Here is a 16040-nt window from a genome sequence, read left to right as displayed (position 1 = left end):
TCCGAGTGCCGCAAAGAGCCAGGCTACTATGACGGACCAATAGTGAAAGCTCCGAGTCTTTCACTTCCTGCGTTACCAGACTTACAAAAAAAAAGATGAAAGCTCATTGCAACATCACAAAATTCCCAGCTTGTCTATAAACCCTGACCATGACTGTTAACCAGAGATTCAGAGAACTAATGCACGAAACTCCAAGCGTATTAAGTCCTTTTGGCAACACGTTAAAAAGCCTGTAATCGAATTAGAGCACGTTTGCTCTAACTCTCCAGGATCATTTGATCCTGGGCCATTCCATCCAATTCGGATACTTAACCGCACAGTCTTTGGATTGCTTGACTGTGGTGCATCCATAAGTTGTTGCGGAGGTAGTTTGGCCAAAGAATTGTTGGAAGAAAAGTTTGCATTCAAGACCATGAAGAGAAGCGCTACCACTGCGGATGGAAGCCCACAGCAAGTAGTAGGTCGAATGAAAGTGGACATTGAATACGGCAACATGATAAAGTCATTGAATTTGTAAATAGTACCATCGTTAAAGCAAGATTAATGCTTCGGCATAGATTTTTGGAAGCTGTATAAGCTTCTCCCAAAAAGCTTGGAATTTGCAAGCCTAGAGATTACGGCGGAGACAAAGAGACATAGACATGGTCACTAAGCCCGGCAAAGTGAGAATTTATCTTGATTGTAGGAAGGTAAATAGTTTCACAGAGAAACACGCATATCCTCTGCCACAAATTCAAGGCATCTTGAGCCGCCTATACTTTAAATTTTCAATTTTTATACCCACTACCCATATGGTAGAAGGGTATTATAACTTTGTGCCGGCAGGAAATGTATGTAACAGGTAGAAGGAGGCATCTCCGACCCTATAAAGTATATACATATATTTTTGATCAGCGTCAACAGCCGAGACTATAATTTATATACAATTATACAATTTGGTATATTTTTAGTATTTTTGGTATATTTTGAGAAAAATACCGCAATATTTTGCTTTTATTCAAAATGGGTAGCGGGTAATCTCACAGTCGAGAACTTTGTAGATTTCACATATACATAGAATTTAAGAATTAATTTTTAAGGTTTTTCCAATTTTTCGTATACTTTTTGAGAAAAATAAAAAACAAATATGTATAAAATCTGAATTTTATTGATTGAAATTATTACAACAAAATTTTTCAATTAAGTGTCTGAAGTGAACCTTTTTCGTGGGCATTTAAGTGCCTAAAAATGATACTTTCATGAGTATTTTCTGAGCGTTTTCAATTAGAAGGGTGAAAGAACTATTTATGTGTCAAAAAAGAGTCATATGTATTAGGCAAACGCTCTTTCCGGAATCTTTTTTGGGCACTCTATGATATAAAATTCTCTCAACTATCAGAAAACTGTAAAAAAACGCTCAAATTGCTTGCTAGGTGCTTACAATTTTAACAATAGAAATAGCAACTACAACAAACGCAACAGCAGCAATTCATTCTGTGGCTACAGTAGCAGAAACAGGAGCACGAAAAGCAATCTAAGAAAGACAGCGCTCGCCTGAAAGGCTGGAAGATATTGTGCTTGATATGGTCAAACGATTCGTCAATGAACTGGAAGTAAAACTAGCCCCAGCTCTAGTTCAACAATCCAGAATCACAATGAGTCACACCAAAGATCCTAATTTAGAACATCAATGGCATTGCTAGAAAAGAGGTTGAACTCTTCGCGCACAGCAATGACGTTGACATCATCCTGTTATCTGAAATTAGGTTCATCCGAGTAAAAACCGTAAAAATATTTAGATATGCTTTTTATCCCGCCTACAATCCATCCAGCAACAATTACTGCGGCATCGAACAGCTGTTTTAGTAAGAAATGCTCTTTGCCATTATCTTCAAGAATCTCAAGGGTACTTACAGCTCAAATATCAACAATCAAGTTGCTACAGATCTGGGAGACATGGTGTATATATTGTCTCCCAAGGTCTATTCCTTGGAAGAAACATTTTTCATTAACATTGCCGTTCAACGGAATACGTTTACATAAATTCGCTCGCACTTTCATTATATTTTCAACACATTGTACCCTATTTGCGAAAATAACGTAAACGGCAAAAGCAAATTTTACCGGAGAGGATTTTTTTTAAAATTATTTGGAAATATGGGTTTCATATACATATATGATATATTGATTTGAAGGTATTATTTCTGTGGAGGCGAGCGCATTGTAGGTAGCAATCAAAAAGCACTCAATTTTTTACGCTTACTCACGCAAGTAAGCACTCAAGTTCTAGTGCTCTCAACTTCTTTCTCTTTTCCACAACTCTCCACAGATCAAGTTTGTTTCAAATTGTTGCCACGTCCACTCTGCCCCCGCACTACTTCTACTTCTTCTAATTTTCATTACCCCGAGCAAACTGTAAGCATATAATCAAATGGGAATTGGCGCACTATGTCTAATGGAAGCTCTTTAATTTTAAGTGGGAGCAGAATATTATGGTGTTCGACTTGTGTTCTATTTCTAAATTGGTCATCCGTTCTTGGTAAACTTTCTTGAAGTGGATATATAATTCTTCTTTCGAAGTTCTCACCACGTTGATGACACTTGTGGCAACCAAAATAGGCGATATGACTTTTACTTCCAAGAACAAAAGCTCTAGCGGGCGAGTCCCAAATAAAGGCTCTAACCTTTACTTTGAAATGAGATCATTTATATACAAAACCAGAATAAATGAGAGAAGTTCAGAAAAAAATAAAGTAAGGTATTCGTTAATATCTTTTGGTTTGCTCTCTCTACACACAAAAGACGCCTGCTAGCAATACAAGTTCTGTCAACATTTATTAAAATCGGCTATTCCTGCATGTTAGAACTTTTAAAGAGTGGTAGCCCATCAATATTTATATTAATATATAAGGCCTTTTCACTAAAAGAAGTTTTAAAAAAAATCAGTAAAGCAATCAGTGATTCCATAATACATATGTTCGCCCTCATTCATTAGGACACAAAACCCATCTTACACTTTACACTTTTTATAAGCACTTTTTTAAATTTCTGTTGAAATACTTTCTTTTACTTAATTTTAAGCACTTTGTTACACTTTTTTAATCACGTCAGACTTACACTTCTTAAATGTTTAAAATAAATAAAATTGTAAATTTTCGAACATTTTGCGATAAGCAATCGCACACCGTTATTTTAAGCGAGGTTTTTACTTTGTACTTACCGCGGCTCCGAATATGCTCACTGCTCTGGTTAAGCGATGAAAAACTCCTGGAACCATTGGCAGCCCTTGTAGCTGGCCACGTGCCTTCCTTAGCAGTGATAACAAGTTGACAAGTCACCTTGGGAGCGCGTACATTATGAAGTGTGATAATTTTCTCTACATCCTGCGCAGTTGTACTGATGGCGAATATGGCAGTATGCCCATATTCTTCTCATCATAAGCATTGAGCTATTCCTCTTTTTTGGCGGCAACGAGTGTTTATTTTGTGTATGTCAATAATTTTTAGCGTAAGGCTTAATATTAATAAAGAAAATCTTGAGTTTTTTATTATTATTTACCCTTGATTTTGCATTGTGTATTTGTAGAACTTTGTAGCTAAGAGTTTTTAAGTTGGCCGTAATGTCGATATTTAACGTAGCATGGTCACAACCATTCTATACGGTTTGTCTGATTTCATCTGATATGTGTTAAATTTGTAACGGCGCCTACAGCAACAGGCATTAAAGTCGGCCTAAAAGTTTGCTAGGTCTAAGCCAAGTTTAATATTGTTTCAGGTAGCACCTAAAAGTATGCAAGTTTTGCGTCACCTTATGTTTTGTTTTACACAGGGCTTAAAAGCATGCTACCTTTAAGCCAAGATATGTATTGTTGTATTCAGTGCCTAAAAGTATGCACTTTCAGTCTACCAAATTACCTTAAGCTGCTGTTAACCTGAGCTTAAAGTAGCTCTGTTAAACTGAGCTTAAGGTAGTGTTGTAAAACTGCTGATAAGCTTAAAGTGCATCGGTTGCACTGGAAAGCTCAGCTTTGACATCTGCACCAGCTGCATCAGCTTGAGCGTGGCCAACTTAGCGAAAGCCGGTTCCGGTTTGGTCATTTTTCTAATGACCGGCTGCGTACCTAGACGCGTAATAATAGAAGATTTTAATCTGAAGGCATCCAGCTATTGAGGATATTTTTTCCATCTCAATTTTTGTCAATTGGTAAGGAAAAAGTTTTATCATATCACGAATGGATTTATGTTTAACAGTAGTTGTGTGTTCGCAGGATCGTTTTCTTCTCCTTGCTCCTTTTTGAAGCAGACTGCTTCGACGAAGTGCTTTCGCCTGCCGCTAATTGTCCAGCGGAGCGCTCCTTGCAGCCTCCGTTTGCCTAGCGGAGCGCCCAGCAGGCTTCGTTTGCCAGCAGAGCGCTCAGTAGGCCCTTTTCGCCCAGCGGAGCACCCCTGCTCCGGTCCTCTCGGCCAGCGGAGCACCTCTCCGGCCCTTACGGCCAGCGGAGCACCCCTGCACCGGCCCTCTCTGCCAGCGGAGCACCATCACCGGCCCTTTCGGCCAGCGGAGCACCATTACCGGCCCTTTCGGCCAGCGGAGCACCCTCACCGGCCAGCTCGGCCAGCGGAGCACCACTTCAGGTCACTTCGTGGTCAGCGGAATGCCTCTACTGGTTACCGCCTGGCCAACGGAGCGCCTTTAGGCGCCATCTGTAACCTTCAACAGCGAGCAACAACATAGTGAACTTTTCCATGAATCTCTCAAGATTCGAATCTCGAAGTGTAATCATTTAAAAGTGTTGTGAAACAAAACAAAGATTTAAATTAAATCATGTTACTCTTGTAAATCGAAACAAACAAAAATCTAATTTACAAGTTATCAAAAATGATCGAAAAGTGTGGCGCTTGAAAAGAAAGTTAGATCTTAAATAAAACAAAACAAAACAAAAAAAATGAAAATAAAAGTGCTGTTCTATTGAACACAAATAATAAAAGTACGCTACAAAACCCAAAAAAAAAAATTTAAAATTGTATGTATTAAAACAATAGCCACTAAAATCAAAGTGTAGTTCCATTAGAACAACTTAAAGCGAAGCGTTAACACCTATGTATGAAACAAATTACACATACGATCACAATTATAATAAATTAAGTCAAATTGTGAGAGTGCCTTTAGAGAGAAATGATCTCGTAAAAAGAAAAATATAAAAACAAGAGTACTAGTAAATTGTAAAAGAAAAAGAAAGAAATGAAGTGTTCAGTGATTCAAAAGCGAATCGTAAATCAGAAAAAGAATTTAAAACTCATGTGTAAAAATGAACACATATTAAAAATAAAAATTTGTTTGAATTAATTGATAATTTGTATGAAAAGCAAATCGAAAATTAAAAACAATATAAAAGTCATGTGTAGAAAAGAACATGAATTATAAGTAAAATTTTGTTTAAATTAATTAATAATTTGTTGTGCTAAAGATTGATAAGGTTTAATTCAAAAATTGTGCGGATGTGCTTATTGTGCAAAATTTATTTTTTTTTTTGTATTATGAAACACCTCGTCGTTTAGCCCGTTCCAGCATTTCGCCGGAGATCGATCACCGCCGCTGGAGTTCTGGGGGTAAGTTCGTTAACGAAAACTGAAAAAATGTACATCTTGTACAAATATTTTAATTTTTGCACATTACGCACACACAAAAAAAATTCACGCAACAAAAATGAGTTTACAGAAAAGTTAAATAAGAATAAAAATATATAAAAGTTGCGCAAAGATAAAGTAATTTTTAATAAATAGAAATAAAATTGAAATGAATCACAGCCGATGAAAACAAAACAAATTTAAAATAAACAAATTATACGTATTATTAAACAATTAAATGTTAAACAATTAGGGAAAAAAGCAAATACGGCACAAATATTGAAACATTCTCAAATACAATTTAAAAATTATTAGATTTAAATATTATATTCTTTTGTTATATTATACCATTTTTAAAATTTACTTTATACTTGTTTATAATGTACTATTTCTCATATATTCACACACTTAATTAAAACAAACTTAAACATGGAATCATTTTTCTTTTGATTAGCCGAACCTGGCCTTAGGCTCCGCCGTCGTAGGGCCCAAAAGGGATCACCAGAGCCAGGCTCTGACGCTTGTGATCGTAGGATGGGTGGGGATCAGTGTTGCCAAAGTTTGTTGAGAAAGAAAAGCTGTTTTTGACGGGAAGAAACGATGCAAAAAAGCTGAAAAATTAGAAAAAAAAAGCTGTAAAAAAAGCTGATTTTTCAATTCAGTGGATTCTCTATGTTCTGATAGTCACAAGGTGAGCGCACGAAATCGGTTATATTGAAACATATGTATAGAATTTGTACAGCAGCTGTACAATATTTGGAGAATTTTATTAAAACTATCCTGATTCTCCTCATTTTTATTGTCATATTTTCATCCAGTTCCCATAATTTTTAGGAATTTATTAGGAAGGTTATATCTATAGCAGCATTTCTCAAGTCTGCGCAAGCCATAACTGTAAATACATGATTTAGAATAAAATGTATTTTCATTTTAAGTAGAAAACAACGAGTAGAAAAACGAATAGCGCTGTCGTCTTCAAAGTATTTAACAACTAGGTTTCCTAAATGATCCAAATGAGCCAACAATGTATGCTCGGCCACAAAAAGACATAGCACTGCTTCTTGCTCCATTGTCTTGACCGTCAAAGCTACAAAATTTATTTGGTTTGTTTGCATTAACCCGCACTTGGCACTTTTATGATTTTTGGTCAAAGCATGGGCGCGCAAATCAGAGAGTTTTGCGGTGATTGTAGATTTGCAGTAACTGTCACCCGTGTCGTCCCGCTATTTTTGTTTAAAGTCTTTTGACAGTTTTTTAAAACAATCAAAACACAGTGAACTGAAGATCAATTCACTTTTGTCTTTAGAGACGCTATGACTTATCGCCAATTCTTAAATTGGCGTGTTCTTTGAGATTGCTTTACAACACTATACAATCGATTTGTCACTAAAAATGTTGGCAAGCATTGACAGAACAGCTATAGTAAATATTGTTCCATAATTTTGGGCAAATAGAAAAAAAATCTAAAAAAAGCATTTAAGTAAAAAAAAAAGCCAGAATTCCCGCTGCCCGCTGTTTGCAATTTTTTCTAGCAAATGGCATTTGAAAAAAGCCAGTTTTGACGGGAAAAAAAGCGACTCTGGCAACACTGGTGGGGATCCTTGTCACGCAACACCAGTGACAAGATGATAACTTAAATCTCGTACTCTATCTTCTCTTTCCCTCTCTCTCTCGCTCTCTCTCTCTCTCGTTTCTTTTCTTTCACTCTCTGCAGAGGCAAACGATAGCAACTTTAGTTTTCTTTTATTTCTCTTCCGTTCAGTGTTCTAGCTTTTCTCTATGTCGCAGCACGCTCAATTCTAATCTTCTTAATAATAGTGAGCAGCGAAAAGGATAGATTTGTGGAAGCAAGACCACCACCCCCAAAGCCGACGAGCTAGAGCCGGATACTAAAGCGTGCCCCGCACCCACAGATCGTCCGTCCGTCCTTGCGGCGTATATCGTTGCACGTTACAAATTCCAAGCCAATAGCCCTATAGGTATCGTTATTTTTGGGAAAAATTCGATATCATTTCTCCTTGATTAACCTTAACGATAACTTTGTCCTTATTAGCGTCTATAAGTTTAAATAAGTCATTAAGGTTGATAGTGTGCACAACTTTCTTGCTCTTAATTTTACATTATACATCAATTAATGGCATGATTTTTATACTACACAAACCTAAGATCTATTGAGTACTGCAAACTCAATATTTTAGTGCATTTTTTGATGCGTTTATTTTTGTAAACTGTATTTGAATTGTAAATAAAATGTTTTTTTTTTTTTTTGGTTCTGCCATTTACCACTGTTGATGCGAGCGCATTGCTAAGTGAGAGGCACACCTCCGCTCCGCCGACCGAAAAGCACTCAAAGCTTTTTCGCTCACTAGCAATGCGCTCAGTGCGTAAGAATGCACTCAAGCTCCAGTGCTCTCAGCTTTCTCTCCCACAACTCACCACCGCTGAGCCGCGCTCAGCATAGATCGCCGAAATGCCGTCGGCTTTTTTCTATTAATTAGTATCAAATCACGTCTCTTGTAAATCGGTACAGTTACCCCCCACTCCTGTGCGAAACAATAACCCGAAAAGTTTCAATAAACCAACCAAATATATATAGTGATAAAAACGCGAGTGTTTTTATTTTCGGGAAGCAAGACATTCTGGACATTTTTCAGCGCCCCCACGAACATTGGTCCTTCGAGCCGGATATCATCAATCTATTTTTCATCGTTCCAGTTTACATCCGCAGATAAGTGCCACTAGTTTTTCTTTCTTTCCTATTCCTTCTACCACGGTCGTCCGCCCCTCCAATTCCGCCATATTGCTCAAAAGTTTTTCCCATAGCTTTTGCCAATTGCCTTCTTTGTTCTTCGGACGACCTTTTCCATGGTTTTTTGCCTAATTACATTTATAATAAATAATTACATATATCTGTTTTTTCCGCCAATCGCGTACGTATGTATGCATGTGTGTTTTTCCTTTTTTTTGCAAGTGCAAGTGCAGTGACAAGTGTAAATTATCCAAAGAGAATCATTTTTTAAAGTGCGAGGATTATATATTGTATACTCCATACATATATAATCATACGAATTAATTAACTTAAATCCAAGTTGTGTACCAGAATTTCGTTTGCTTAATTCTTATCCGTTATTTCTTGTACGTTTGTATGTCGCGGTCATTGCCGACATACATACATACACACATATTTCGGTGCACTCTCTTTTGTCCGCAAGCGCACCAGCTTGCAGCCGCGCTTGCTCTCGCGCTCTCTCAACACACACACACGCACTCTTGTGCATTCGCTGTTGTCCGCACTTGCTCTCGCTCTCTTTTGTGTTACATACAAATATACGTGCACTTCGCTTGCTTAGACGTTGGCAGCGCAGTGCAAGCACATACATACATACGTACATACTGATGTGCATGCTTAACCGCGTGTATAAGTACTTCTGCGAGTGAAGTAACAGATTGGCAGGGCAGCGGTAGTCGCACTCGACATACCCTACCCTTTTTTTTTGAATTTTTTTTTGCCAAGTGATATTTTTAGTGTGTGTATTTGAGACCAACTCCCAGCTCAAGTGTCGGTGTATAGGCTTACTCCGGCCAGGGTCCCACACACATCGACATACACACACACAAATACACACCTACATATAAATACACTTTTCCTTCCACCACATCTCCATATTTAAATATATAAATAATTCTTTCTTTTTTTCGTGACAATTTATTTATTATTTTTCCATCCAGCGCATTTTTAACCACATTTGTGTTTTTTCCAGCGTATTGTATTTTTGTGGTATTTTTTCCGTGCCTTTTTTGTTCTTGTTTTCGACAATCATTTGCTTGATTGTCGCGGGAATTTTCCCCCGCCCCCTTTGCGTTCGTTGCCTGTGTCCGCAATCCGTACCCATTTTGGTACAAAATATCTCAGCACCACCTGTGGTATTTTTTTTTCTAGTTTTTTTGGTATTTTTTTTTGTCTGTGATTTTCTGGGTTCCAAACCAGCTACTTCCTACCTTCCGTGCGTAGCATGTCAACGGGCAAACCCGATAAGACCAAAGCTAGATTGTCCGTGCCCTCTACTAGCGCCGCTAGAGTTTCGCCTAACCCCCCTGTGCCTAGATCCAAGAAGGACTCGGCCCTTCGTGCATCCAGCACATCACCGATCCCTGCACGGTCAGCTAGTGTTTCGCCCACTTCCGGTACCAAGCCTCTGATCCTCGTGACCAAACCTCCGTCGGTTCCTTCGACCAAGGCTGCTTCCGTCCCAGTTCCTCGGCTGCCAATTGTTACGCGTTCTCACAGCAAAATGGCACACAATGTGGTAGACTCGGCATTGAATAAGTTCATCGCCGCGACTGACCGTGTCAGTCACTTTGCGTCGCGACTTAACAATGCTTCTACTGACAGCGCGTCCCTGTACACGTGCCAGGTCCGGAGGGACCAGATGCGTGCCTTGTGGGACAAGGTCGAGAAGGAGTACGAGGATGAAATGACTACAGACGAGTTGCCTACCATTCAGGCAAAATATGATTACTGCTATATTCTCTATGAACAGTGGTCCGCTCAGCTAAGTGAGCAAATAGCTGATGCCTCCCAGGCCATCACTCCACGTACACCCGTACAACCCCAAGCCGTGCCGTTCGTGTCCACAGGGTGTCGCCTACCTCCGTGCGACACCGAAGTTTTCGGAGGCGATTACACTCGCTGGCCCACCTTCCGAGACTTATTCACGGCTATTTACATCCGAAATCCTAGACTGTCGGAAGTTGAGAAACTTTTCCATCTCAACTCCAAGACCAGCGGTGAAGCCCATGCCATTGTGTCAAAGTCTCCTTTGACCAATGAAGGGTTTCAGTCGGCGTGGTCCAGCTTGACTGAGCGTTTCGAGAACAAACGGTTGCTCGTGAACAGTCAGCTGCGTATCCTTTTCAATTTGCCCGCCATTGGGCAAGAGTCGGGTGCAGCCATTCAAGGGTTGCAGAGCACCATCCAAGGGTGCTTGACGGCCTTAGAGCACTCAAAGATCAACACGGAGAATTGGGATTGCATCCTGGTTTTCCTGTGTTCTTCGAGGCTCCCCAAATTGACCCTTTCTCTTTGGGAACAGTCCATACAGAATAAGAGCGACATTCCAACGTGGGCTGACATGAACGCTTTCCTTCTAGAGCGGTATCGCACCCTAGAAGCGATAGCGGAAGTGTCAGCCAGCACGAGCGCTCCGACGGTTCCACGGGCCTCACGCAAGGAGGCCCCCGTCGCCAAGCAGGTAAACTCCTTTGAGAGTCGGGTAGCTTCAAAAACCCAGTCCTGCAAGTTGTGTTCCCGGGAGAATCACCCGATTCGTTTGTGCCCTCGTTTCCTCCAGATGGGTATCAATGATAGGGTCAATTATATAAAGCAACAGAAGCTGTGTCTAAATTGTTTCGCACGAGGCCATATCCTGGCCGAGTGCACAAGTGCGCACAGCTGCTTTACTTGCAAGGGTCGTCATCATACACTCTTGCATCGAGTGAGCCCGGCGCCGACAGTCACAACCCCCATTCCATCTCCAATACAGTCCACTTCCACCCAGTCAGCTAACGTCCAATCTTTTGTGGCAGTTAACACACAAGGTGTTCTGCTCAGCACAGCTGTCATTCACGTATGCCATCTCGGCGTCCGTTATACAGCTCGGGCTCTGATCGACTCCGGATCAGAAGCCACCTTCCTCTCAGAGAAGTTGTTCAAGCGCTTGAGGATGCCGTATACATCCGTGCAAGCCCGCGTTTCTGGGCTGACGCAAGCTGTGGCAGCCCAGCCCCGAAAGTTTTGCCAATTCTTAATTGGCTCCCCGGTCAGACCCGATTTGCAGATCGAGGCGTCGGCGTACGTCCTCCCCCAGTTAGCGGGGAATCTGCCCTCATGTTCCGTCCCACAAACACTCCTCGAAAATCTGCCCAGCATCCAGCTGGCAGACCCCAAATTCCATGAGAGTTCGCAGATTGATGTGCTACTAGGCGCTGACATCCTCCCGTCCATTCTGCTCGGCGGCTCTCACCCTAACATTTGTGGGACCCTCCTCGGTCAAGAGACCATTTTCGGTTGGATCCTGACTGGCCCTGTGTCGGGATTCATTTCGTCCTTTTCGGCTCGACTGTCCGTCGAGCGAACTCCGCCATTGGAGGAACTCCTCTCCAAATTTTGGGAGGTGGAGGACCTGCCGGCTAGCCCAGCAAAAGAATCTGACCTTTTTTGTGAGGCTAACTTCAACGCCACGACCGTGCGAACCTCAACGGGTCGCTACATGGTCACGCTCCCATTCCGCGATCCTGGTCACGTTGACCTGGGTCACTCGAGGGCTACCGCTCTCGCTCAGTTCCTGAGAAACGAGAGCCGTTTAAAGAGAAACGACTCTCTGAAGGAACAATATGACTCCGTTATTCGAGAGTATCTGGATTTGGGTCACATGACTCAAGTCCCCCCATCCAGTTCCGGCAACTATTATTTGCCGCATCACGCTGTTCTCAAGCCCGACAGCACCACCACAAAGCTTCGCGTTGTATTCAACGCCTCCAGCCCGACTTCAAACGGGAAGAGTCTGAACGACATCCTCCACACTGGGCCAATACTTCAATCCGACCTGACCATTCAAATCCTGAAATGGAGGTTTTTCAAGTTCGTCTTCAACGCTGACATCACCAAGATGTATCGGCAAATCCTTGTGGATCCCAAACACACCCGGTTTCAAAGGTTGCTCTTCCGTACTCCAGACGAGAAGTTATGCGACTTTGAACTCAACACAGTCACCTTTGGAGTGAACTGTGCTCCGTACCTGGCTATCCGCGTTCTGCATCAGCTTGCGAGTGATGTTCGCGACCGGTACCCCCTTGCTAGTGACATCATCGCCAATTATATGTACGTTGATGACGTCCTAGCAGGAGCTCACACTAAGCAGGCTGCGGTGTCTGCTATAGATGAGCTTCGAACAGCGCTCGAGAGTGCTGGGTTCCCTTTGCGTAAGTGGACCTCGAAACTCGAAAGATGTGCTGAGAAGAATCCCTAAGGATCACTTGCTCTGTGCAGACTTCCTCGAGATCGACGAAGCTAGTGTCGCAAAGACGCTAGGCATTCGTTGGCGGGCCACGTCCGACGAGTTCTTTTTCGTCACCGCCGAGATGGTGTCCAAACCATCTTTCAGCAAGAGAGAAGTGCTGTCACAGATCGCCAAGTTGTTCGATCCTGCAGGTTGGCTTGCGCCCGTGGTCATTTGGGCCAAGATTTTTATGCAAGAAATCTGGAAGCAAGAAATCGGCTGGGACGACTCCTTACCGGCGGATCTCACAGAGCAGTGGACCAGTTTTCTGCGAAACTATTCGTCCTTGCAGGACATCCGCATCCCTAGATGGACCAACTACACTCCCGGCGCAAAAATCCAATTCCACGGGTTTTGCGACGCCTCTCAAAGCGCGTATGGAGCCGCTCTTTACGCACGTGTGGAAACAGCTGGACAAGTGTCTGTGAGCCTTCTAGCAGCGAAGACTAGAGTTGCACCTATCAAGACGGTCTCTCTACCTCGTCTTGAGCTGTGCGGGGCTCTCCTGTTGGCAGAATTATCCGCCGCCCTCCTACCACATTTTCCCACCCCCGACGCTGAGACGTACCTGTGGACAGATTCCACTATCGTTCTGGCATGGTTGGACAAGCAGCCATGCAAGTGGACCACTTTCGTGGCGAACCGAGTGGCCAAGATTCACTCGGTGAATGGCACTTGGCAGCATGTTCGTTCCGAACACAATCCAGCCGATCTGGCAAGCCGCGGTGTCTCGCCGCAAGAGCTACTGGCCAGTCGCCTTTGGTGGCAGGGGCCTGAATGGCTGACGCACTCACCAGCGCAGTGGCCTTCACCAGTCATTGGGCTCGATACTGAATTGGAGTGTCGAGCGGTGAAGGTCCATGCAGCGCAAGTCCTATGTGAGGACTTCCTCGACCGTTTCTCCAGGTTCAATCGAGTGCTCCGAGTGTTTGCGTATGTGCGAAGGTTTGCCCAGCGTTGCCGCCAACCCAAGGTCTCGTTTCCAGAGACGCTCAGCTCTCAAGAGCTTGCAGAAGCTCAAGAGAGGCTGATTGTACAGGCTCAGAATCGGGTATACGCGAAAGAGTGTGCTTCCCTCCGGTCCCATAATCGTCTAATCGGGTCAAGCGATATCCTAAGCTTGAATCCGTTCCTTGACAAGCAAGGTGTCCTGCGTTCCTGTGGACGCGTAAGAGCATCCACCTCCTTATCCTACGACGAACGGCATCCAATAATTCTCCCGTTCGGCTGCGTGTTTTCACGCCTCCTGGTTTCCTTCACGCATCAAGTCTCCCTCCATGGAGGCAACCAATTGGTGATGCGGCTGGTCCGAACCAAGTTCTGGATTCCCAAGCTGAGGAACTTGGTGAAGACAGTAATTAGTGCATGCAAGACCTGCGTGATTCATCGCCGCAAGCTCCAGTCGCAGCTGATGGGTGATCTCCCAACCGCCCGGTCGACTTTTTCGCGACCTTTCACTAACTCCGGAGTAGACTTCGCCGGTCCCTTCGACGTCAAGAGCTACGTCGGACGGGGCTGCAAGATTACGAAGGGTTACGTATGTGTCTTCGTGTGCTTCAGCACGAAGGCAATCCATCTTGAGGCGACCACGGATCTGACAGCGGAAAAGTTCTTGGAAGCTTTCTCCCGATTCGTGGCACGGCGCGGGTGCCCTCTTCACATGTACTCTGACAACGGGAAAACGTTCGTCGGAGCCTCCTCCATTCTCTCCAAAGAATTTGTGGAGAGCACCCGCAACCTGATTGTCACCACTCACAGCCATCAAGGTCTTGCATGGCATTTCAACCCACCTGGTGCCCCTCACATGGGTGGTCTCTGGGAAGCAGGCGTCAAGAGTTTCAAGACGCATTTCTACAAGACGGTTTCCTCCGTAAAACATACATTCGAGGAACTTTCCACCCTCCTTTCCAAAATTGAAGCGTGTCTCAATTCGCGGCCTTTGTCTCCTATGTCAGAGGATGTGAGCGACTTGGCGGCACTTACTCCCGGTCATTTCCTGATCGGGGGTCCGCTACTCTCCATGGCGGAGCCAGAGTCCAGAGAGGATGTGGAGTCCATCCGCAACCGCTGGCAACGGCTCAAGGCTCTCCATCAACATTTCTGTGTGCGATGGAAGAACGAATATTTGAAGGAATTGCATAAGCGGAATAAGTGGCAGTCACCTTCACGCGATCTCCAAATCGGTGACATGGTGGTCATCAGAGAGGAGAATATACCACCACAAGAATGGCGCCTCGGGCGTGTGTTGACCGCTTGCCCAGGTGCTGATGAAAGGGTCCGTGTGGTAGACATCCAGACGTGTCGTGGTGTTTTCCGCCGACCAGTTGCAAAGCTGGTTCTCCTTCCTACGGGACGCGCGCTCTGAGTCACCTATTCTTTTCTCTACTGCCATCCACTATCCTGTGGTTTTCTCTTCCGGCTTAGGCAATTCATCCCGCGCCATGTTCTTCATTTAATCTATTGTTTTTGTTCTTTTTCTCTTCCTTTTGTTTTTTCGCCTTTTGGTTTCATCCCATTACAGTTTACCATGGCGTCCTCCAGAAGATCATCCTGCACCCTGTCCGACGGAGTGAGCTTGCGAGGGCTCTTCTCGCCAGCGCGCTCCCTTTCGCCTCCGATTGCCGGCTCTTCGCCGAGACAAGTCGCCCCGATGGAGTCCGAGGCCTCTCCAGCACCGGTGGCACTGGTTACTCCGCGTGGAGTTTCCGTGCCTCGCCGGGCCGCCCCTCAGCGGGGTGAGTATGTGCCTCCCGGCACAAACTCGTTCCGCTGTAGGGTGTGCCGCGGTGTCCACGCGCTGCGCAAATGTCCACGGTTTGCCCAGCTGACGCCAGAGAAGCGGCTCCGGGCAGTACTTGTAAATAAGTACTGTCCCAACTGCTTGGCTCATCAGCACTCCGGGGGCACTTGCCGCAGCGGTGGACGGTGCAGGCATTGTGGTGAGGACCACCACTCCATGTTGCACATGCGAGATCCTAAACCCAAGCAGCGGTTGGCGCGACGACCGAGGGGCCGACGCGACCACCCGGCACCCACCAGAGGAGGACCATCGTCATCCCGGAGTGTGCACGGCAACGTTGCGCTCCAAGACGTCACCCATGAGCCGGGAGGTCTTCTTCAAAACTGATCCGCAGCTCCATACAACGACGCCCACCAGGACTGTCACACCAGCCGGGCCCAGTTCTTTCAGCAACCTCGTGTTGGCTGACAAGGACTGGTTCCGCTCGGCATCGATCTCGGCAGTCTTGGGGGCTGATGTTTACCCTGATGTCGTGCTACCGGGTATCCTCCCGGGCCAAGGCGGACTGCCTATGGCGCAGAATTCCACGCTGGGCTGGATTCTGTCCGGCACGTGCTACTAGCAGTTTCGTTGCAA

The 16040-nt window shown here is 44.3% G+C and overlaps 1 protein-coding gene across 1 annotated transcript; it reads left to right on the top strand.

Moving 5' to 3' along the window:
- The first annotated feature begins 9619 nt into the window (after positions 1-9619).
- Positions 9620-15029, top strand: LOC127566330 (uncharacterized). Its single transcript, XM_052008354.1, has 2 exons — positions 9620-12587; positions 12655-15029. The coding sequence occupies exons 1-2, from the start codon at positions 9620-9622 to the stop codon at positions 15027-15029; spliced, it is 5343 nt and encodes a 1780-aa protein (XP_051864314.1).
- Positions 15030-16040: the final 1011 nt, after the last annotated feature.

This window comes from Drosophila albomicans, unplaced genomic scaffold, assembly GCF_009650485.2.
Source record: "Drosophila albomicans strain 15112-1751.03 unplaced genomic scaffold, ASM965048v2 ctg28_pilon, whole genome shotgun sequence".
NCBI classification, from domain to species: domain Eukaryota; kingdom Metazoa; phylum Arthropoda; class Insecta; order Diptera; family Drosophilidae; genus Drosophila; species Drosophila albomicans.
Note: the sequence above shows the minus strand (reverse complement) of the source record. Positions and strands in the feature narration are given on the sequence as shown.